Raw genomic sequence first — 23246 nt, forward strand, 5'->3', positions numbered from 1 at the left:
GCTGCTCCCACATGACGGCTGCCATGATGGAGATAATTATCTTTCTGTATGTTTTAAATACATTAAATACATGGTAACATGATGCATGCCCTTAACTTACATTACTCATCAAGATAATCAAGAATACATTTCAAATGTATAAAAACAAACATTTAGTATTTCTTACCGCCATCTGAAGAAACTGCTCTGTCTTGTAAGGAGCCTGGGTACCACTGATATTCTTCAGCAGTGTGTTGACTGCCTCGCCCTCTTTACTGTGGACACTACACTGTATTGATCAACCACACAAAGCCTTCTGCCATGCATTTCCTAATGGACCACTAATGGATACCAGCAGTCAGAGCCTTGACCAAAAAACATCTCTTAAAAATGTTTCATTTGTCATTTGACTGTGATCAAGTGTCTCATTTCTCCTATATGTGTGAGTACTTGAACTAGTGTAGTGGATGCATTTCCCTGCCATTTGCGGTTTGTCGGCTCCGCTGTGGTGAGGGTCCACTCTCAGTCTTGCAAACTTCAATACTATTGGTTACTTCCAGATAATGTCTTGCATGTTGAGTACTTCATATGAAGTGAAATAAAATGCTAAATGCCTACAGACTGCAATGTTTGCCTAAAATGAAGCATGTCTATGGGCACAAACAAAAATCAATAACATCTGAGCTCATGAAATAATGTTTAGAAGTAATTTCAAAGTCTGTAGGTGCATATCACCCTCTGTGAACCTGAGAAACAAACACAGTGTGAGAAGTTAACGTTTGTGAATGTGTAGACAAGCTTTATTGTTATACAAAGGATTGTGCTAAGGATTTTGGCTGTGAAACAATGACAAAACACTTATTTAGACTCACACGAAACACAATAACAGTGAATTGACATTATTTAGGTTCCACAGAGAACATAATGTAAAGCCTCTATAATGGTAACAGTGCTGATAGCACTCAACACTGTGTTTGTGGTTTCAGGTTTTACAGAGATACTGAGGAAGGCTTTTGCTGAGCTGTGACATCCCTTTTAAAGAAATTAACTAAAGAGTTAGGATATTAATATATTAAGAACATCATAGTAAGAATTTGTTCATAATATTGCAACAGCCAAAGCTGGATGCTCTCTCTAACATGAACACAATGTCAGTCTTAAAATACCTGCCCAAATACACACTACACATCCACAACAGTGAGCTCTACAGAGGCAGAGACGACTGTTTCCGCTTTCTTCTTTCATCTGAAGAGAAGATTACTGGGGCTTAATTACCAAACATAATTTGGGTTGGAAATTTGTATAATATGTTTCCTGACAACAAGCCACCACCCTTCTAGTTTCTGGGCTCTCTGATTCACATGCAGAGAAGAACCACTGCAACTACTCACATATATTGATGTTTATTGACCATATATTAAAATGACCCTTTAAAAAAATTTTAAAAGCGAGGTAGCAGTTGAATTATAAAGTAATGTTTTTATTCTCTTAAAAGAGGTCTGTGTCATCTTCATACGATCTAAGTTGCTGGTTGTAAACACTGATGTAGTCCAGTCATAAAATGTCACTTTGACTGTCTCAGAGTATGTTATTGTTGTTTTTTGGTTTTATTTACATGTCAGTTATATTCCTAGAGCCTTTTCTACCTTTTATGTATTATGCATTCTGGTCTTAGCCTCTTCAAATGAAACAAAAACAAAAATCTAACTTAAATTCAACTATTTACAAGACCATTCCACACCAAGGCCATAACCTGATACCAATTGATTGGTTGACCCCTACAAAGCCACGTCTACTTGCTAGTGCCCTACATCATATATTTCATTGTGAGCAGTTATATTGATTGATTTTCCTGTTTGTTGTAGAGAAAAGTCCAACAAAATAAACAGTATTTTATGTGGTAGAGTTTTATATACCAGAAGATTGTATATAGTCAGAACAGATTTGAAAAAAAACAGATTAAAGCACCGTCTTTTAAGCATAAAACAATTTGCTGAATTAGTCATAAACAGTAATTATTTGTCAATATATGTATTATAATAAGTTATAATACTAATAATAATAATAAAATATTTCCATGGTTGTAACACAATAACAAGAGTTCTTTAGGCTACACTCTTATAGTAATTCAACGATTTCTTCATTTGAGTTAATTTTCTGATCACATGTTTTTAATCAAACAGCAATATTCCAGCTTGTAATTCAATGAAGTCTAATCACTTTTTACAGCTTATTATCCATGTCCATCTAACTACTGTATGCTGACTCGTGATTCATGTATTCACTGGCAGGAACAACATACAGTGAATCAGCTAAATGCAAGTAAGGAGGCATTTGTACAAAATAGACATATCTGAATAAACATTTTGCATTGTTTGCTCATATGCATGATGAGTAATAAATAACAAATACATAAATAAAGCGTCCCATTTTACCAGCAAACATATCCCACTCAACCGCATAAAATGGGTGACAGGTGGAGTTTACGTCAATACAACTTATTAAATACTTTATACGATTCTATTTCACGGTAGGCATATTTATAGGGGTCTATTTAACTGAAGTGTACTTTAAACCTCCCTATAATTTCCTAGGAAGTTTGAATTTCGCGTTTGCACGTGAACGCACCGCGGCTTCGCTTCCTGTTTGTCCGCTCCTTGTCGAGCTCACCGTGCTCTCTCGGGTGACGCGCCCGTCCGCACCTTAAGCTGGGCGGCCTAGATGAGAGGAGGAGACCGTCCCTTCCTGCGAGAGGAAACTCGCACTGACGTAAATAAAGCAGCGCAGACGAGCCCAGCGTTAGCGTTAATTAACACGTTAATACCGCAGCTTTACTCAAACTCTGCGTCCTCTCACACTCAATTATCCGCGTTTTAGCGACTTTTCGGGGCGGAAAAAGAAACGCAGCTACCGAGAGCGACAGCCGGGAGGGAAACAGCAGTGTGTAACCTGGGTTTTTGGTAAGGTTTCACTCATTTCACTGTGTGGTGTTGGTGGTGTGAATGGTTTTTTGGCTACATTTGCACTAACCTCAGGAAATGGCTAAACTACCTGTTTCATCCCGGGAATGTAAGAGCAGTAGCGCTGAATGTAGTTTATTTATAGCTCATTGGAGTTAATTAGTTTGTGTTGCTGTTACACGTCATTACAACTACATTGACGTGTATTTTCCATGTTTTCCATCCCATAAAGCCCCTGTAATCCTCCCCTGACATTACTAATAGCACTCAGCAGTGTGTGGGTGGCACTCTTTATTCACACCCTGTTGTGCTTCTTGGTGTTTTTATTCTCCCTTTTTTTTTTTTTTACTATGAGATTAAATGCAGCAGTTTTGCATACTGTCAAAATAATTATTTAGAAATAGATCAGTGTTTTTGGAGAGGGACTGTGAGCTGATAATCTTTTTTTTGACCTAAGCAGAGACACTGTGCTGCTTCATGTGCAAAGACATGAAGCCACAACCCCTCCCTCACACACACGTCTTTTTTCAGAAATGCCCTGTTTTCATTTTGAGGATATAATTAGCTCAGTGTGTGAACGTGTGACCTGCCTCGTCTCTTTTTCTCTCTCGCACACAGTTTACATCTCTGTGTTGGCCGAACCGTCTCTTCTTCTCCTCTGTTCAGGCATGGCTGATCTGCTGAGGCTGCTGCTCCGGGTGGCTGAGAAAGCGGCTAACGTGGCTCGGGTCTGCAGGCAGGAGGCTCCCCTCTTTCAGCTCCTCGTACAGGAGAAGACTGGAGATGATAAGAACAAGAAGTTCGTCCAGGACTTCAAGACGCTGGCCGACGTGGTGATCCAGGAGATGATCCGGCATGATGTTGGTGCTCAGGTACAGAGCTCGAAGGGTGTCCCTTTGTCCCTGGGACAATAAAAACAATATAATTATATTTTTAAATTAAAAAGAGTCATGCTACAGTCATTTGTAACTTACAGTCAGTTACAGTCATGCTTGCACACACAAGATCAATCAACTTGGCGACTTTCTCTCTAGATTGAGCAAGTTTTCAGACCCTCTTGGTGACGTTATCTCTATAAAGCTACTAGCAACCAATTTAACGACTTATTAAGACCATCAGGGAGCCAGAAATATATTCAAATATATTATATTTCATATATTTCATCCCCAGTGATGCTGCTCAGAGCTTCGGGGTCTCAGGCAGTCAGTAGATGTGCTGTGTGGGGCACGTTTGAGCTTCTCTCTAAATATAAAATAAGGAGATATTTGTTTTTTGTGGAAACCGTATTTGGCTTTCCTATAGCTTATAAATATGTAAATAGTTTGTTTGACCTTTCCTCCCACTCTTTCTCTCTGGATCTTTGGATATGGGTGTTCCTATAGCTTACATGGAACTAGTACACTTGAGCTTGTAAATATTAATATAGTTCATTCGACCTCCTCCCTCCCCTTGTAGATTTTTCTATATATAGATACAGTGAGTTTAGGAAAGAGGTTTGAACCCGAGCCTTGCTCAGGTAGAAGTCCTGTATGGACTGTTGTAATCATGTCCTGTCTGTGCTTCTGTTCAGTTCCCTGAGATGGTTGGCTTCATTCATGGAGAGGAGTCCAACAAGTTTGAAAATGGGCTTGGTAAGTACCTGATATTACACACGTAACACTCTACATGTTCACGTTCTCTTGTTGACTTTGGATGTGAAGGACGTTAAGGTCTTTTTAGTATTTAGTTTGTAGTTGTGTAGTCGAGGCGTTCTAGGAGCTCTATAAAGGGCCTTTCTCACGGCCACTGTAGTTTTCCTACACACTTGGTAGGCGAGTGGCCACTTGTAAATCCTACAAACCGGTCCTAAACAATTAATCTATTATGAAAATAGTTGCAGATTAATTTTTTGTGGATCCACAATTCATTTCAGCTCTTGTTGACATTGTGGGTAAATGGAACATATTCGTATATAAAGCTGTAATCAAATGAACTTAAAGTAATCAACACAGAAAACATGGGGCCAGGTATTGTACCTGGTTAGTTTCTGTGAGTCAACTGGATCCCTACAGCAAATTTTCCCCTGGGGCAGTGCTGCTGACAGTGCAGTTAAAACAAGTGGCTCAGGCTCATAGAGGAGTTTAGTGTGGAAGGATTCCAGGTTACTTTATTTGTACCCACGGGTAGATTTGGTTTGCAGTAAGTATGTATTCCTCTTGACAGCAATATAAAAACAACAGACAGCTCAGACAGTAGACAAACATGATGAAGGTTAAAGTGCTCCAGGCTTTAAAAATCAGGACTTACAAAGAGAGATCAATGAAACACCACTCAGACAAATAACCTCTAGAATAAAAAAAAAAGCAGATAAAAACAATAGAAACTCTGTGTTACTACAGCTTGTTGATCTGAACGATAGCTGCTGGAACAAAGCTGTTTTTAAACCTCTTTGTTCTACATCCTGGGACTACAAACATCCGTCGAGAAGGAAGAAGCTGAAATGAACTGTACAAAGGGTGGGAGACGTCATTTAAAATGGAGCCGGTTATACGCTGTAACTGTCTGCGGTACAGGGATTCTGGTTTAACATCTCAAACTAGACCAGTTAACAATCTGGTTTAGGGACTTTCTGTTCTTAGGAGAAAGGTTTCCAACCCATGACACCAAAGAAAAAGATAAAACTGATTCATTAAAGGCACGATAAGGTCAACAAGGTGCAGCCCTGTGGTGTTTGTTTGCCTAAAGAGCGGTCACAAGTGGTGGAGACGCTTTTTAATGTCGGGTCTGAACTGACGTACTTAGATCACCCCATATACATGTAAATACCAGGTACAAACTGGGCCTTTAATCACTCCCTATCTGTCTGAACCAGAGACTCTGACACTGAGGGGCAGCCCCCCTGTGAGGCCTAGGGCCACTGACAGAAACCACAGATCTAAACAATGTGCGGCGTTTTAGGTATTTACAGCAAAGTGCTGATGTGCAGCTGATCGCTCAGAGTGATAAACTGAAACAGAGAGCCTGATAATAACTAAAAGAATTGTTGTTGCTGCAGGAATATAGAAGCTTTTATCTGTTAAAATACGACTGCATAAAATTAAGAAGTGCTGTATATATTCGAACCACAACGTTACACAAATAACCCTAACTCTTGTGTGTGAATAATAAACCTCTGATTCAGATTCTTATTCTGGTGATGATAATAACGCTCCACCTTCATAGGGGTAGAGTAAATACTAGAAGGACTACATATACACTTGAACCTCACAGTGATTTAATCATCTTTCATTTAAAATAATCTGAACATAAAACCAACACATCAGAGTGTCACTGTCCAAATATTTAAAGCCTGTGTAAATATTTAAAGTCATCTGTTGTAATCAGATGAAGCCTCACTGACTCTGTGTCACCAGGGGAGAGCGTGACGGTCACGGTGTGCGGTACGGAGGAGGAGACGGCGACGCTGCTGGCCTCGGTGCTGGACGGTGACCACACAGCGGCGTCTCTGCTGGCTCGAGCGATCCACCAAGACCCAGCGACCATCGGCGCCGACACAGATGGTCTTGAGGTGCCCCTCAGCCCTTCTGAGCTCGGCATCTGGATCGACCCCATAGGTGAGAGGCTGGCTGTAGTCTGCCGCAGTGAGTTGATACAGACACTCAGAGTCGAGCCTCAGTGACGACTGTTTGTCTGTTGTTGTTTTTCTTTTATTAAGATGCCACCAGCCAGTACATAGAGGGCCGGGAGGAGGTGCTGGAGGAGGGCCGCCTGTTTCCTTCAGGTCTACACTGTGCTTTGGTCTTAATTGGGGTATATCTCCGGAGCACAGGCGAGCCCGTCATGGGCGTCATCAACCAGCCGTTCAACTACAAAGATCCAGCAGGTGGAGGGTACGTTTAAAAACAGAAACCACAGAGACATTTCCTCTTCTGCCTCTGAGTTTCTGACAGCTTTAAACATTCAAATAGAAGTCGCTGCATTTATGTGCAACTTCAAAGGCCTCCTTTGTTTTCTGAAGTTTCATATCTCATATTCATTTAATTTATATGACGATCGGACTGTTATGAAACTTTAATCATATCTAAGTGTCTCTATATTTTTATTTGTTTTGCCTGCCATTTAAAAAAGCAAAAAGTTAACAATAACATTAGTATTAAAGTATATTTTGCTCAAAAGTAGCCACTTTATCAGGCACACCTTTACAGTCTAATACCATCTAATAGAGCAGCTCCGCCATAACATCGGTCTTTAGTTTATAGTTTATAATGTTCAGTTTTGAGTTGATGTAAGAAATGTTTACACTCATTTATATGTTTATTGCTGAAGGTTGTGTTGTACTAAACTACATTATGTTTCGTCCTTCCTATTTATATACATGAGGGGCCAGAATACTACAAACACCTCTTAAGATAATTATAGTCCAGTACAACACTGACTACAACTATGACCTCAATGCTAACACCTCGATGACATTATTGACATCATAAAGGTAGACTTTATGGCAGAACAGTTGTATTGTGTAAGTGTACCTAATAAAATGGCCACTGAGTGTATTTCCACCACAATGATTGTATATACATACTTAAAACAATCCATCAGACTCTGAATCAAACCATGTTTGAATTCTTTACTGCCTGAATGATGAGCGTGCATGTCACATTATATTCCCAACTAGTGAAATTGCAGTCGTGACTTGTGGTTTATTTGGACACGAGCATTTTCATGACATTTACATAAAGTGCTGCATGTCTGAAAGGGCCATATAGGTATCATAGTCTTTCATGTGTCTGTACTGTGTGTACCTCTCTCTGCCTTTATCTCTGGATCTCTTTTTTTGCCTCACACGGCCACAAGTCACATTGTGAACACAGTTTTTTCCAGTTTGAGTCTGACCAGGTACTCCACATGTCAGATCAATCAGGACACTGTGGGGAATGTTTAGATGATGAGGTGGCTTCACTACCCGAAACCTTATGAATAAATATGTAACCAAGATTAGAGAAGAAGAGAGAACTGACTGCGTGGCCAGCTTATAATCGCTATTTTTATAATTTTTTTTTGCATTCACAGCTGGAGGGGGAAGCATTTCTGGGGGGTGTCCTGTGACGGCGTCAGCGCCTGCTCAGAGTCCCGTCCTAAAGATGGACCTGGAGGCAGGCTGTCTGTGGTGCTGAGCTCCAGTGAGAAGCAGGTGGTAAAGGAAGCCCTGACTTCCCTCTGCGGCCCTGACAAGCTGGTGTACGCCTCTGGAGCCGGCTATAAGATCCTGTGTGTCATACAGGGCCTGGCTGATGTTTACGTCCTCTCAGAGGGAAGCACCTTTAAGTGGGACTCCTGCGCTCCTCACGCCCTGCTCCGAGCCCTCGGAGGGGGAGTGGTGGACCTGGCTAAGTGTCTACAGTCCAGCTCTGGGGCACGGGATCAGCAGACAGAACTGACCTACCACCAGCCTTACGCTGAGTGTAAAGGGGCAGACCGCTGGGCCAACCATGGCGGCCTGGTGGCGTATCGAGACTGTTCTCAGCTCCAAAGTGTCATGGGAGGTCTGAAAGGCAAGTTGTAGTTGAAAGAGCTGTGGATGTAATTATGATGCACTTCTTGCTGCATACATGATCGTATTCATGTTTTCTATGTTAGTAGAGAGAGAAGGGTGGGGGTACAGTATGAAATATTTTAATTGTTTTTAACCAGATATATTTGCAAGTGTGTGTGTATATATATATATATTACAAGATGATCATCTGGTCTGAGCCCAATAATATTTCCAAATAATGTTTGGTCTTAATCAGTGGCTCTAGAGGCCGTGCGTTGAGGTGGGGGGTGAATTACCAGGGGAAAACATGGAACTGAACAAGACTTGAATGAATCTTAGTAATTTAAGTAACAGTAACCAAACAAGAGTGTTGTGATCCTCACAGTCGTCGAGATTCAGGTTAGCAAGACTTGTTCAGAGAGCCAAAAGAGAACATTAGCTCCTGTTTTGAAAGGGAAGAAAGGAGTGGAGGTCAAAGGGTGGATTGACAGAAGATGTTTGGAAACCACTTATCTATATCTCATCAGACAAGAGGGACTTGCCTAAATGGGTCAATGTCCTAGAAAGCTGAAAGTTAAATCACAAGAACGTTTTACTGTCTACTTCTGCAAGTCACAAGTTGTTGCCTTCTTCCTCGCAGCTCCAAAAAACTAAACATTATCTGTGAATTTTGTTTTGCTCAGACCTGATAATCATTTATTAAATGTTGCTTTATGCCACATAAAGAAAGGGTATAATATTAGTTAAAGAAAGCACAGTGCTCACTGCTGGACAGCTGAGGAACACTTCACTGCCGGAGGGAAGGTAATGTGGCGTCACTTCTGCTTCTGACTGATCTGAAGGATTTTTCTTTGAGTCTAAATTGCAGTTATGAAAAGTGATATTAGAAATGTTCCACCTCGTCTAACCTGTAAAAGGCAATAATAAGTCAAGTGAGTGAATGAGACTCAAATCAAGCAGGAATCTGCACCTCTCTGAAACAGCTCCTTTTAAGGAGCGGAGGGATAGACACGTCCTGGCCTCTTTCCGTGGCTATAGCACTATTAGTTAATAAGGTCAGAGAATGGAAAAGCCATATGAGGTAAAACAGTGACACAGAGAGCCCCTTTCAGTGTGGGTTTACAGTAAAAATGAAATATTAAGCCAATTTGAAGGATGGGACCTATTCAGGCTGACGGACTCCTCTAAAGGACGGAAACAAGATTATTATATTAAGACGTTTGCAATGATACTTTCATCGTCACTGTATTGTTTGAAATGACTTTAATATGCATTGTTAAGTAACTGAGGAGTTGTTTATGTATACTGAGCGTAAAACAGAACAACAATGTGCATATAGGAAATAATCTTTATTTTGAAAACCAGAGAAAGCAGGGGAAAGAAACCCAACAGTGAGATTTTAAAACTGTTTGCCAGCCAGGGAACTTGCATCATAATTCCCTACAAAAAACCCTGATGATTGTCAGATATTTTTTGCAATACTTCTGCATATTCTGTGATAAAATTTGAAAACAAAAACAAAAGTGTTGGCTCTTTCATTGACTTCTTGGACTTCAAACTGCTACCGTTAACATACAGCACTGAACATTCTCAAGTCAAGGTGGACGTGTGGAAAACAACGCACTCTGCTTAACGTGGTTACAGCTCTGCATCCAGTTTCCTAGACAGGGACTGAATTAGATATCTGACGATATATGAAGAAAATGCTGGAAAAAAAATCAACCAAGTTTGTGAATGAAACATTTATCAGTTGTCAGTTTTGTTGTTTTATTTCTGATTATCACACAGTAACAATCTGCCTGATTGAAAAAAAAACAATTTAAGTCCTCATAGTTCTGGTTTAGTTTTTTTTTGCCAGAATAAGCTCAAATTAGGACTGTTTTCACATTTTGAGATGGTTTCATTTAGAAGCTAGGGCCATTTTGGTTGACAACTCAATCCATGTCTTAGAAACTGGTCAAATAAGTACAAGAGAAAAACTATTTGACACATGAAAAGAAACTTAATTACCTGCTTCAACTCAAACAATATTTCCAACAAAGGTTCATCTTTTCAAGCTACCAGACAAACCCACATTATGCAATACAATGCCATAAAATATTTATGATACTCGGGTTATTCCAGAGTGTAATGCTTGTGCAACTCAAATGCTGTTTCTCAAAAAAATGTGTCACTCATTTAACATTCAGATTCTACCAAAAACAAATCTTAATTTGCAAATGAGCCCATAGTTTAGTGAGCTACACCTCCTACTCAGTTGCAGCTGGAGGAGTCTGGTTAGGATCAAATCACTGATGACTATTCAAAATCCCTGTGATGTTATTACTGGGGAGGGTGTGCAAATGAACAAAAAAAAAAAAAACATTGAACATGGTACTTTTCATCATCAACTGACAAAAAAACCGCCTTCATCAAAAGCCTTACCACACATTGTACACTTCACTCTCACACTCTTCACATATCAGGTGTAAACAATAACAATTATGTTTTCTTAAATTAAAGTATGATGGAAATTAAATTGATATTTTTATGCAAGAACCGTTTCAAAAAACCAAACCCAAAATACAGCCAGTTCTCCTGTTTCCCCTTCGTGTCGTTACGTACAGTAAAACTGAGGAAATCAGTGGTTTAGATTCAAGACTTTCTGAACATGTGACCATGGCATTTTGAAAGCTGAAGCATGTGCAGGTGGAAGAAAACACAAGTTTACAACACATGCTGCGAGGCTTTAAGTGTCAGATTTCTTTAATTGTAGGTCAGGAGCCAGTGAGATGACACTGCAGACTGAAACACAAAGATTAAAGTATTTAGGATGTAATAACCAGGACGGCTAGAAACAAATCTATGGTGGACTTTTTACTGAAGCTTAACATGCTTAACAAGCTCGTATAAAATGGCACTTAACAAGGAGGAGGATCCTGATGAATATGGTCTCAAAATGTAGACAACGGGAACGTCTTGTTTTCAGTAGCGGCCTGAACAACTGCACAAGTCAAATATATGAAATTAACATATTGCATATGTTGCTAATGCAACATATCTTTACAGTTGTCTTACACAAGGCTTACTGTGAAGTCAGTAATGATCAAACTAAAAAAAAAACAATGCTGATGGAGAAAAACAAATTAATTTGACAGCATTGACAGCTCAGGGTTGCTTCAGTATTTGTAAATTAGCATAATATCAAATAACATCCTTTTAAGACTCAAATGGCTGTTAACTGTTACATTTCTAACTATGTAAATCAGTTCAACTGTGAACATCACTTCATGTGGTTACACAGTCAATCAACAGGGGGCAGTATAGATCAATTCTAGGTGGTCTTTTTAACAACAAGAATCAAATCAACATTTCAAAATGTCCAGGTGTCACTTTTAAAGTTTTGAGACCTTCTCAAAACACCTCAGCTGGGGCTCAGTATTACAGAGACACCACGACCTCATTCCTGCTGTTAGATTTGAACATGTGCAGTAATTATAACGCCGATCTGGAGCTGAAACAAACAGCAGCCACACTTCAGCACGTTTGAACCAGAAACATCTCAAAACAAAGAAAGCTGTTTTATCAGTTTCACTTATTCTTCAGGTCTAGATTTTACATCTTGGCTGCTGCCTTTTCAAAATGTTCTTTTTCTGTTCTGCTTTTGCAAATTTAGTTCAAATGTGATGCATTTAGCTGGTTTCCATTCATTGTTAAAATATGGTGCAGATCTAGAACCACATGCCACTAACATGAGTAACACTGACACAGTGAAGCTGCCCAGTTTATCTTTTTCATGTCGAGGAAAAGTGATGTCCGACTCTTCAAGTTTCACTCTGTCTGGAACCAATGCCTTAAAGCTAACCTTATATAAAAATAAAAATAAATCAACAACAAAAGTGAGAGAACTGAAGTGTTAAAATGTAAGTGAATAAAATCATGCATTGCAGGATTTGGCAGGAAATTATGAAAGGAAAATGTTTCATTACAGCATCCCGATGAGGATTTCAATGCCAAGGCTACAGTCATGTTAAAGACCAACAAAAAAAAAAATAAGGTGAAATGAGAGGTAAAGCACCATCACTGCCGTGTCTTCAACCCTCCTTCAATACTTGTATTCAGTCAACAGGCTCCTCTTCATGATCTCACTCTCCTCTGGCTGACCTGACCGCAGCCTTACCAACACCAGTTCAGAGCTTGGCACGCCAACAGGCAGGCGAGAGACAAACATGGCCATTATTTATTGTGTTCCTGTGTTGCTATGTTGATACACTGCTAAGTCAACAGACTTCACCTCTGGAAGGGTTTGCGGACCTTCTTCCTCCTTCTGGGGGGTTTGCCACTTTCAGCCCACGTCTCGCTGGACTCTGGCCGGTGACCCCCCGGCATGTAGAAACCTGTCTGACCCGGGGGAGGGGAGAACGGGGGCGCTCCAGCACCAGGAGGCTGGTGATGGGGCGGACCTGAGGGGAAGAAGCCCCCGTTGGCAGCCATGTCGTTAGGAGGTCCTCCCTTGAAGATGCGGTTGAAGAAGTCCTGCAAATCTGCGGGGTTGGTCGGACCTGTGGCGTGCTCTGAGGGCGTCCTGAAAGTGAACGTCAGAGAAGTTCAGAGACCTTTTATGCAGGAGGGGTGGGATGATAATGTAGTTTCTCTTTGTTAGAACTACAAAGAGTTTTTTTCTTTCTTCAACAGTGCACCACAAACACATCAAGATGCTGGGAAATTTATCAATCACAGTAAAGTAAGAGGTTATGCCAGCAGAATCTAAATTAAGTTGTTATATTTAGATTTTTGCATTTTATTAAAGAACATTAATTAAACAAATGAGTGTGTCCTAATGTTTCATTCACACACTGCAATACCCCAAACTATCTGCCAAAATCAGTTCAATCAACAAGGGTATACTGAAGCCTAAATAAGGAAGAGGAGGATGGAACGGTAGGTGCTTTAGCACCAAACAACAACCCAAATATGAATAAAAAGAACGTACCTGTGTCGTGTGGAGTTGCTGTTGTTCTTTGAACCAAAGGAGATGTGATAGGGCACACGGTGTGTGTCAGGAGAGATGCTTATTCTTTGGCAACCTGCCCACTCTGAAACATGACAGAATCAAAACTGATCACATGCTCTGAATCTTTTCTCAAACCTGTAAATACAGGCACTGAGTGGAGTGCATGCAGACGTCAGGGTGTGTTATCGTTTGGTTACCGATGAGGGGAGCAGATCATCTTTAGAAAAAAGCTGACGTTCACCTGTAATATCGTAGACTTTGCCATCCATACAGGCAAAGTACGTAATACGTAGGCCCAACATGCTGGACTCGGCCCACAGGTCCCCCTCCTCAGCACTATGGCAACGGTTGCATTCGGCACAGAACCGAGCCTCGGCAGGTTCACGATCCATCTCGAACCGCCTGCACACACACATAAACAAGACTGGTGAAGGTCTACTACACGAGGCACCATTCAGCTGTGTGTAATACGCACACACAACGGTTGACACTGGTTCAGTTGATGATGGTGCTGGGGGTTTAGCGACATACTTGTGTTTGCCTTCGCACTTGGTACACATCATGGTGTTCATGGCTTCCTTCAGGTCATCCTGCAGTTTGGTGAGAAACTCGTTCATGGACTTTGAGAGCTCAGTTGCTGCCATACGCTTCCTGCGTGGGAACGAAACACACTGGTTGGTGATACATGATACACACTGTAAATCAATGTGCAATTTTAGGCCCATAAACCAGAATTATTTCAATGCTATAAATCTTAAAACAATAGGCCTAAGAAAGGTTCTATACATTATAACTATTTCTAGGGGCTCGTTCAGTGGCTAACAAAAGGAGGATGAGAAAAATGTTAAAAAGAATATTAAATTCTAATAGACATTAAAAATAATTATTCTTGTATCAGTGTAACTTACAAAAGTTTAAAGAAGCAGGCTACTAAGAAGATGTTTTTGAAGATCTGTTTTAGTGTCATTTTGCTTTATACAAATCCTGTGATAAACACTTTTTTGTGTACTCACAACTCATACTCTCGTCGTGTCTCTGGGTTACTGACAATATCCCAGGCAGCCCTCAGTACTTTGAATGCCTCTCCCGCTCGTGGGTGTTTATTCTTGTCTGGATGGACCTGAAAGAGAAAGGACAGAGGAAAAGGTTGCATGAGTAAAGGAGAAAATTTCTGCCTCAGATGCAGTTTGTTAGTCATTAATTCAGGCATCCGATAGCTGGAACTGCGCACACACCTGGACAGCCAGCTGTCTGTATGCCTTCTTCAGCTCGGCCTCAGTGGCGTGCACCTCCACGCCGAGCACTGTAAAGGGGTCGAGCTCATCCTCTGGTACCTCAGCCAAGGCCAGCAGTCTCTCCAGCTCCTGGCCCGGCTGGCCTCTCCCTGCTCTGCCGGGTGAATCGGGGCTGGACGGCGGCACATGTCCATCCCTCCTAAACTTACTTCTAACTCTCTCCAGCAGGGACGCCACCCTCTTCCAAAACCTTGACTCCTGAAAAGATGTCCAATAGCGTTTTCCCCTCTCTCCACCAAAGCGGACCACCACACCCTTTGCCCACTGGGAACCGAGAATAGCCAAAGCGCAGAAAAGTCTAAAACAAGATAAGGCAGCTGTCTTTACCCACTTCACTGACCGAACAATTTTATCCACCAGGTCCGCTCCTGTGCATTTTGTCCATTTCAGAATCCGACTAGCGTCTGCCTTCATTCCTGCTGTATCTGTGATCTTCACAAACAGCTGCTGCCCAAAGTTGTAAAGTTTCATCCCTCCCGTCTCCACACCGACTCCACAATTGTGAGTTATTGTGACGATAATCTCAATCATCATGTGGACGCAGGAGATGCACCAGAAGCTCACAGACTCGGACAGCATCTCCTTGAAAGCTAAGACGAGCTGGTTGCCTGTCCGCCTGCGGCCTCGGTTCTGCTGATGGTGGTGGTGGTTGCGTCTGCGGGCCTGCTTGTGCCGGCCACCGCTTGACATAACATTGCCTTTCTGCATGGAGGAAAAAGCGCTTTGACCGCTCTGCTCTGAAACCGATCCACTGCTCCTCAGTTTGCATCTCCTTCCGGCTCCCTCGCTCCTCCAACCAGACTCCCCGTTCATGTGCTGCTCCTTCGCAGCTTCATCCTCTTCTTGATTTATAACGTGCAAGTTCTCGTGCTCTGCGGTGCTGTCATGCTCGAACCCATCCGAAGCCTCCTCAGTATCCTCTTTGGCCTCTGTAGATCCACAATACTCTGCTTCGCCAATTTCAGAGTCTTGGGGAGTGGCTAAATTTGGGGTGTCCTGAGAATTTAGATCAGCTGTTTTGTCCTCCCGCTCGCAGTCATCATCATCGGTCTGTCTGGCCTCCCAATGACTAGAATTGGCCACTGAGGCGGACTCACCGTCAGGGAACTCCTCGTCAGTGTCCGTAACGCCATCCATCTCCTTCTCAGCTGCTTCTCTCTCCATGTTCCTTACAGCTGTTTGACTGAAGCGCCGTGAAGTCGAAATCTCATGGAAGATGATAGCCTAGATCTATAATCTGTGGCAACATTTTCCCCCGACTCTCGTAAAAAAAGTGAGACTGGGGGCTCCTGAGGGTCAGTCTCAGGTCCACCATATCAGCAGCAGCTTCCGGGTGTCAAAAGGCTTTTTACACACCTCACATCATCACCTGCACCAGGTCGGTATCTGCAACGGAAAACGTAAGAGTTCAACATAATGCTTACACTCCCATCGTGAGTGAGCAGAAGTCAATGCTTCTCTCTGTAGTCATTTATATTACAACGCAAGTGAGACGAGAACTAGAACACGTTCATGGAAAAACAGGCCCAGAAGGTCCATATCGTTTACAACACGGCAGCTAACAGTTTAATATCTCTGAGTGTAAATAGACCAATGTGGTAAAGACTCCTCAATGTGAATTATCAATATTTTTTTAGATATTTAATTTACTGGATTAGCCACAAAACACACATCTACACATCTGGTTATTTCATCTAGATAGTTTCCCAAAGAAGGTTTTATCCCTGCTGCTCTACAGATCAGAGGAGGTGAATTTATAACTCAATATGTCAGAGAACAGAAAATTAATTTCCCACTACATTGATAATCATTTAAGTGAATTAACAAGCAAACATGCCAAATATTCTCAGTCTATTGGCTGTTTCTCTGCTTTATATCATCATAAACTGAGTAACATTGGGCTGAAAACTGTGACAGGCATTTTTCACTATTTTCAGAGATTTTACAGACTAAACAGTAAATAAAAAAAAATAACTGACAGATTAATCAATCGTGAAAACAATCTTATAATAAACCGACACAATCAAAAGTTTTTACCTTACACCTGCAGCTACCAGTGATATGAAGAGATCAACAGAGTTCACCATGACTGAACATTCATGAATCATTAACTTATAACAGCTCCATGAACACGATCTGTCCACACCGTATTAAAGTGATCAAACTTAACTTCAACACTCGTGTGATGGTATAACACAGATTACATCCAGTTAAAGTGCTTGGTTGTCTGCTAATTCAGTTAGCCAAAGAACAACAACAACAACAACAACAACAACGGGCTGCATGAACAAATGTTTGACCTTTAAGACCCGATAAAAAGCGGCGAAACAGCGCATACAACGCGGCCCACACTGCCCGGTGAACAAGCTGACGGACTAAACTTCACATTAACTCAACTCTGACAACAAAAACCAGCTGTTAGTTTCCTTTAAAGGCGGCTAATGTTAGCAGGCTGTTAGCATGAGGAAGCAGCAGGAGACTACAGGCGCTACAATTAGCTTCCCTCTCTGGCTGTCTAACCTCGCAGCATGTCGACTAAACACGGTCTCAAACGGAGATTAAACGACAGCAGACTGTGAACGCATTTAGCCAGCAAACAACTAAAACCGAGTGTTAGCCGATAACATGAGCGAGCAGCAGAAACATGAACGCCTGTTTCTGCTTCCTGTTGACGAGACATTGAGGTTTGTTTGGGCACCGGACGAGTCCAGTGAGGAGACGAACCATTACTCATTCATCATACAGAGTCATATATATACCTCTCGGATAATTGTGTAACCTTGTTTTGTTAACAGACAGCCAGGTGTCCGGGTTGTTGTTTTTTTTGGTTTTTTTTGGGTGTTTTTTTTTTTTTTTTACCCACTTCTTCTTCTCCTGCTCCTTTTCCTACTTTCTTCCAGTTTCTTCCTTCCTCCTCCTCTCTTCTTCTTCTTCTCCTCAGCTGCTTCCTGTAGTCAAACCACTGAGACAAGACGCTACTGCCACCCACTGATTTATAGGTATACAGTCTATAATTAACAACAACCCTGGACATTTATTATTATATTTTTATTAAATCGAGTATTATCCTATTTCACGCAATCCATTCTGTTAAATGAGATTTACAGGGTAGCACATATCTTTACCTTTTTAATTCATCTATCTAAATATATATTTAATAATTGCCCTTAAGATGCTTTAGTAATGCCCAAAGCATTATATATGTCCAAAAGTATTTGGACAAGCCTGTCCATATGGTTTCGACAAGGTCCCTTTGTTTCAATTAGGCCTAAAGTAAATCTTAATTCTAAAATAATCTAATTACATTTCAGACAACAGTGTGCTTTTGGCCATGTGGTGTATTCCCTCTCAGCCTGACCTTAAATCTTAAATAATCAATTTATTGTCTCATAGTAAAATGATTCTTCAAGATGACAAAAACACAAAGACAACACACAACATGTGCTTTGTACGCTGTAAATGCCTCCTACGTTCTCCACAAAGAACAATGTATAGTCTATGTTTAGGATGGACTCTGGGTGACAGGTGGCTTTTACTGCATTGTAGAAACCTACAACTGAAAGAGAAGAATAGGTGCTAAATGAAAAGCAAACCACTGATGCAGTCAATCTGTGTGTGGTGTGATGGTAATTATACAAATGAAGAGTAATGAGTAATAAAAATGTATGAATTAAAGGTGCATTGAGTTGTGTATAATGTGAGTATTGTCAAGTCAAGTCAAATTGTATTTATACAGCCCAAAATTAAGACTCACAATTGTGCCTCAGTGGGTTTTACAATCTGTACACCATTCAACACCCTCTGTCCCAATAAAACTGGCAGTGCAAAGTGCAATAAAACTACATTTGCCATAGTAACAGGCAGTGGAAGCAGTGAGGTTTGCAGATGCTCATCCTGGATGGTCAGAAACATTGAGACATTGATATTTTTTGCTATTTTGTAAGCTTAATTGTGTGAATTGGCCCTTTAAGTTTAAAAAAACAAACATTTTAAAAGTATTGGGGGGGAAACAACTGAGTTTCACCTGAACTCTCAGAGTAACAGAACCACTCATCTGCTCCATAAATAAACGGAACAAACACACAGTAAACCCCACATCTGTCTGTGAGCCTACAGTGTTCAGGGGGTCTTTCACATGGCAAAACTGTGGGAACCCCCTAAAGCCTCTGCATAAAAGACTAATCTTGAAGACGCAGAGGGGTTAATTTCAAGCCCCCACCAACCACCACCCACATCTCCAATTTGAAAGCCGCCTCTCTACCGGGAGAGGAAGGCTCTTTTTCGGTCAGATGGCGTGCTGCAGTCCGCCCCCGTCATTCTCCAGCCCACACAGACAGGGCAGCCAGCAACCAATACGCTGCGCCGGAGGAGGTTTTCTGCCAGTGATTTCAGACGAGGTACGATACGCAAAGGGGATTTACTACGCCAATCTGCGCCGGGGAAGCTTTCGGCGATAGGCAACAGGGTAAGAAACGAACAGGATCACTGCGATGTGTCTTTGAGCTGGGTGGTGTTTTTTGTGTCGGCTAACATCTGGCTCAGGAATCCGGTCGATGGTTGTGTCTGAACTGGAGACAATAATCCAAGTGTTTTCTACTCTACAGTGGTCTCAGTGTAACGTAGCTTTTTGTTTTACGGATGAACCGAAATGAGTTTGTGATGTGTTCAGTTTCAGTCCGGGAGTAACGACCTGTGACATCGGGCGGCAGGAGGGACACCTTCCCCTTATTACGTCTCTGTGCACATCCGTCTACCCGATCTGAGGAAGGTAAGAGAGGTCTATGTATGCTCAACCATTAAGTCATATAAGGGTTTGAAAATACGTAAAAAATAGTTCGTGTGTGGAGGAAAGTGCTCCAAAACATGCACAAACTTCCTCTAGTCATCAGTTTTTATTGATGCTTCACCAACATAGAAGAATTAGGAGCAGGTAGCCTTTACCAGGTGTTGTCCAGGTGGCAAAATCTTAATCTAAATAAATAACTTGTAGAGGATTTCTCCACCTGCAGGTTCATGTCTTTCCTTTCTCCTGCCTAAACTTTCCAGTGCCGTGTGCCATGTCTCTGCCACGCACACTTGGGGAGTTGCAGCTCTATCGGGTGCTGCAGAGGGCCAACCTGCTGGCCTATTATGAAACCTTCATCCAGCAGGGTGGCGATGACGTGCAGCAGCTCTGTGAGGCAGCAGAGGAGGAGTTTCTGGAGATCATGGCACTAGTTGGCATGGCCACCAAGCCACTGCATGTGCGTAGGCTGCAAAAGGCCCTCCGAGACTGGGCGGCGAACCCTGCCCTTTTCAGCCAGCCCGTGTCGAACGTTCCTCTCGGGGGCATCCCACTCTTCAAAGTGGACAGCGCCAGTGGACCAGCAGGCGGGCCCAGGAAGTCTGTGAGCAATGGGCAGCCTGGGTCTCCGTGTGAAAGGGAGGATCGTGCGTGTCTTACTCCAATGCACAGTGGGAGTCCAAGAAGCCCCTGCTCCCAGGCCTCCCCACAGCCACCGGACACACACTACAGGGAAAAACTGTCACCCATGGACCCACACTGGCTCAGCCCAGAGCCTGATGGGAACTGCACGTTGGCTTCTGCTTCTGGGATAGAGGAGGAGCCGCCCAGCCCACCTCTGCTCTCGACGTGTCACCCGGGTCCCTCCACGTCTCCGAGCCCCTCTGCCTCTTTCGCCCCGGCGGTCCTGTCAGCCTGGCCCGGAGGCCAGCTGGATGGGGAGACGGCGAGGGCGGTGGTGGAGAGTGTGGAGAGGCTCCTCAGGACCCTACCCAGGTCAGATCCTGCAGAAGTAAAGACTTTGCTTAGGATGAACAAGAAGATGGCAAAGACTGTGGGGCACATCTTCAAAATGGGGTCCCAGGATGTGAACAAAGAAGAAGAGATCCGGAAGTACAGTCTCATTTATGGACGCTTTGACTCCAAGAGGAGAGAAGGGAAGCAGCTCACACATCATGAGGTAAAAGCACCAAAGACAAGAACAAAGATTGAGTGTTTGAATGTCTCACATCATATTTCATACCTACAATAATCTGTTGGTAAAGGGAGGCTCACGTTGTGAACCAGCTTTAATCAGACATAAATATAAATTTCAAAACAAAAGTATGCCATATCTCTTTTGTCTGCATGGGATTTTCACAGTGTCCATCCCTCCTTCACTCCGTGCTTTTCCTCCTCAGTTGATCATCAATGAAGCTGCAGCCCAGTTCTGTATGCGCGACAATGCCCTTTTGCTGAGACGGGTGGAACTCTTTTCTTTGGCTCGGCAGGTGGCAAGAAAATGTGCCTACACCTCCACACTAAAGCATGCAAGGTAGGGGCGCTGCCCAGAGAGGATCTACTCACCAGCAACCAATAACCAACACACCTCACAACTGCTGCGTCTTGATTTCTCCTCTGTATCGAGGAGAAAACCTCTTAGGGAATCAGGAGTGTCGTTTTTTTATTCTTTAATGTAGAATAAAGCAAAGTCTGAACCCTTCACAGCAACATGGCAGAGTAGCATCGCGTTATAAAAAGACACATCTGAATAAATGTAAATGAAATTATTTCATAGCTGTATTTAGCATATTCTACATGTACCATGTGGTTTATATGAGTCATCTTCCCACCACTTCATTGATTTTCACAATGAACCTGGTTCAGATCACAGTGGGAATTAAACTCCAACCTCTGTAGTGTTAGTATAATGAGCTGGAGATTGGAGCCGCACAGGAATACACAAAACCTTCACTGTATGTGTTTGTTCACTTGCACAAAACATTGTCATATAAAATAAATGCCCCTCATAATGAGTTTATGGCAGGAAGTGACAAGAAAGCACAGACTGTTACTAAATATTTGTAAAACTACTCATTAAGTTATCATAGGATATATCATTAATTACGATTAGTGATTCCAATGTCCTTGTTTAACAGTGTCTTCATTCCTGATCTGTTTTATATTATATTAATATATTTAGATTTGTTTTAAGTCTTAAAAGTCAAATTATTTAAAAACAATAAAGACAAAAGTTCCCTTTGTGCTCATTACCACTTGGCATTCAAATATTTACACCCATCCAAAATATACATTTGCATACAAATAATTCTGATAAATACATAGTTTATTTTAGTTAAGATGATCTACAAGGTCATTTTACAAGTTGAATAAAAGTTACATTCTGTGTGATTTCTTGTCTCTTGCTGCATAAAAAACATCGGCTTGATTTGACAAAAGAAAATCTTGAATCAAGGTTCCTTACGTCTGAGCCTGCAGCCGCAGCCGCAACCTCTGACTGTTGAGGGAGACGTTGCAGTTAAAAAGCTCTACAGAACAAAAACTCTTAAATTGACCTTCAGTTTTTCATGTCATTTTCAACTGACTCGCCTGTTTTACTCCTGCAGGACAAATGCAGATGAGAACAGCGTACTGTCCCAGAAGAGAGCGAGATACGAGGTGAGACTTCTTACCTACTGACTGTCTGATTCCAACACACGACACTGTGTGTAAACATAGCCAAAGTTCACATCACTTGTCAGTAATTTAAAGTAATTTCATCGGCACTAAATTGACAGTGATGTTTTAGATAATTGTGCCTGAGAGCGTGTCATCACTTCTCGGAGTGGAGGGCTCGGAGGGCTTGAACCAGCGGGGAGATGATGACAGCTTATCTGCAGAGAGCCTTGACAGTGTATCACATGGTAAAGACTTCACATTTATGTTTGCTCTCAGATCAGCAGATCATTGTCTCGTGCTCCAGACATTCTTCCTGCCTGTTTCTATAAGACCTTAGTGTTTGAAGACAGCATTTACACCCAAATCTGTCTGTCCTGTTAGACATCGGCTCACAGTGCAACCAGTCTCCATCCCCCCGTCCCCACACTGACACCTCCAACCCTGCCAACTGGAGTCGCCATCTCATACAGCAAACGCTAATGGACGAAGGGCTGCGATTGGCTCGGATGGTGTCACATGATCGGGCTGGCAAGCTCAGCCTAGGGTCAGAAGGAACTCACTCTACAGGTGACTTTTCTAGTAATGATTTAATATTATGTGCTTAATAATGGATGCAGAACAAAAGTCTGTTTTGCAGTGTTTGCCCGACTTTGTTCTGGTTAAAGGAATAGTTCAACATTTTGGGAAATATGTTTGTTGGCTTTCTGGCAGAGAGTAGAGAGAAATATTAATGGCACTCTTGTATTTGTATGGTAAATACAAGCAGCCAGTTAGCTTAGCGTGGCACACAGACTGGAAACGAGGACAACTGCGAGTGGGGCTCTGTCCAAAGGTAACAAAATTCACTACGCATCTAGAACCCACAAATTAACACATTATATTTTGTTTGTTTAATGTATAAAAATACTGTAAAAAATCACAATTTGCCATTTTTCTTGGCTGGAAGCAGTTTTCCATTTTGTTTTTTGTAGAAATTTGACGAACAAGATATAATGTGTTAGTGAAAGTGAGCTTTAGAGGTGCTAGCAGGATGATTGTGTTGCCTTCAGACAGAGCCAGGCTAGCT

The 23246-nt window shown here is 42.0% G+C and overlaps 3 protein-coding genes across 7 annotated transcripts in view; 2 read left to right on the top strand and 1 right to left on the bottom strand.

The window, feature by feature from the left end:
- Nucleotides 1-2665: 2665 nt before the first annotated feature.
- inpp1 (inositol polyphosphate-1-phosphatase) lies at nt 2666-9807 on the top strand. Its single transcript, XM_035662477.1, has 6 exons — nt 2666-2939; nt 3606-3811; nt 4510-4570; nt 6332-6532; nt 6634-6808; nt 7989-9807. The coding sequence occupies exons 2-6, from the start codon at nt 3608-3610 to the stop codon at nt 8479-8481; spliced, it is 1134 nt and encodes a 377-aa protein (XP_035518370.1). The 5' UTR covers nt 2666-2939; nt 3606-3607; the 3' UTR covers nt 8482-9807.
- Nucleotides 9786-17662, bottom strand: dnajc14 (DnaJ (Hsp40) homolog, subfamily C, member 14). 4 transcript variants are annotated; one of them, XM_035662466.1, is made up of 7 exons: nt 17603-17662; nt 14680-16125; nt 14458-14564; nt 13976-14095; nt 13686-13846; nt 13424-13526; nt 9786-13015 (listed from the first exon to the last, which is right to left on the bottom strand). In XM_035662466.1, exons 2-7 carry the CDS (start codon nt 15901-15903, stop codon nt 12721-12723), a joined length of 2010 nt encoding a protein of 669 aa, XP_035518359.1. In that variant the 5' UTR covers nt 15904-16125; nt 17603-17662; the 3' UTR covers nt 9786-12720. The 4 variants fall into 4 exon arrangements, with proteins under 4 accessions (XP_035518359.1, XP_035518357.1, XP_035518360.1 ...); XM_035662464.1 differs by having other exon boundaries at nt 17499-17631; XM_035662467.1 differs by lacking the exon at nt 17603-17662 and adding an exon at nt 17260-17474.
- A 1287-nt stretch (nt 17663-18949) lies between these two features.
- The window catches only part of nab2 (NGFI-A binding protein 2 (EGR1 binding protein 2)), a 7398-nt gene continuing 3101 nt past the window's right edge, over nt 18950-23246 (top strand). Inside the window, exons 1-7 of one of the 2 annotated variants that reach the window (XM_035662470.1) lie at nt 18950-19204; nt 19409-19507; nt 19749-20702; nt 20923-21056; nt 22129-22180; nt 22311-22425; nt 22562-22747. In XM_035662470.1, the coding sequence (XP_035518363.1) occupies nt 19797-20702; nt 20923-21056; nt 22129-22180; nt 22311-22425; nt 22562-22747 (1393 nt within the window). In that variant the 5' untranslated portion in view covers nt 18950-19204; nt 19409-19507; nt 19749-19796. The remainder of the gene's footprint in view (nt 19205-19408; nt 19508-19748; nt 20703-20922; nt 21057-22128; nt 22181-22310; nt 22426-22561; nt 22748-23246) is intronic. The other variant, XM_035662469.1, reaches the window with a different exon arrangement.

Source organism: Morone saxatilis, unplaced genomic scaffold (assembly GCF_004916995.1).
Source record: "Morone saxatilis isolate NCDOM2014 unplaced genomic scaffold, NCSU_SB_2.0 Contig18, whole genome shotgun sequence".
In the NCBI taxonomy this organism is placed as follows: Eukaryota; Metazoa; Chordata; class Actinopteri; family Moronidae; genus Morone; species Morone saxatilis.

Bases quoted from the DNA above. Each gene is read 5' to 3' on its own strand.
- inpp1 (XM_035662477.1), top strand. From the start codon at position 3,608: ATGGCTGATCTGCTGAGGCTGCTGCTCCGGGTGGCTGAGAAAGCGGCT. The intron at 4,571-6,331 runs GTAAGTACCTGA...CTGTGTCACCAG, and splicing joins CAAGTTTGAAAATGGGCTTG to GGGAGAGCGTGACGGTCACG. The intron at 6,809-7,988 runs GTACGTTTAAAA...TTGCATTCACAG, and splicing joins AAAGATCCAGCAGGTGGAGG to CTGGAGGGGGAAGCATTTCT.
- dnajc14 (XM_035662466.1), bottom strand. From the start codon at position 15,903: ATGGAGAGAGAAGCAGCTGAGAAGGAGATGGATGGCGTTACGGACACT. The intron at 13,527-13,685 runs GTGAACGTCAGC...GTCATGTTTCAG, and splicing joins CAAAGTCTACGATATTACAG to AGTGGGCAGGTTGCCAAAGA. The intron at 13,016-13,423 runs GTACGTTCTTTT...GTTCACTTTCAG, and splicing joins AGCAACTCCACACGACACAG to GACGCCCTCAGAGCACGCCA.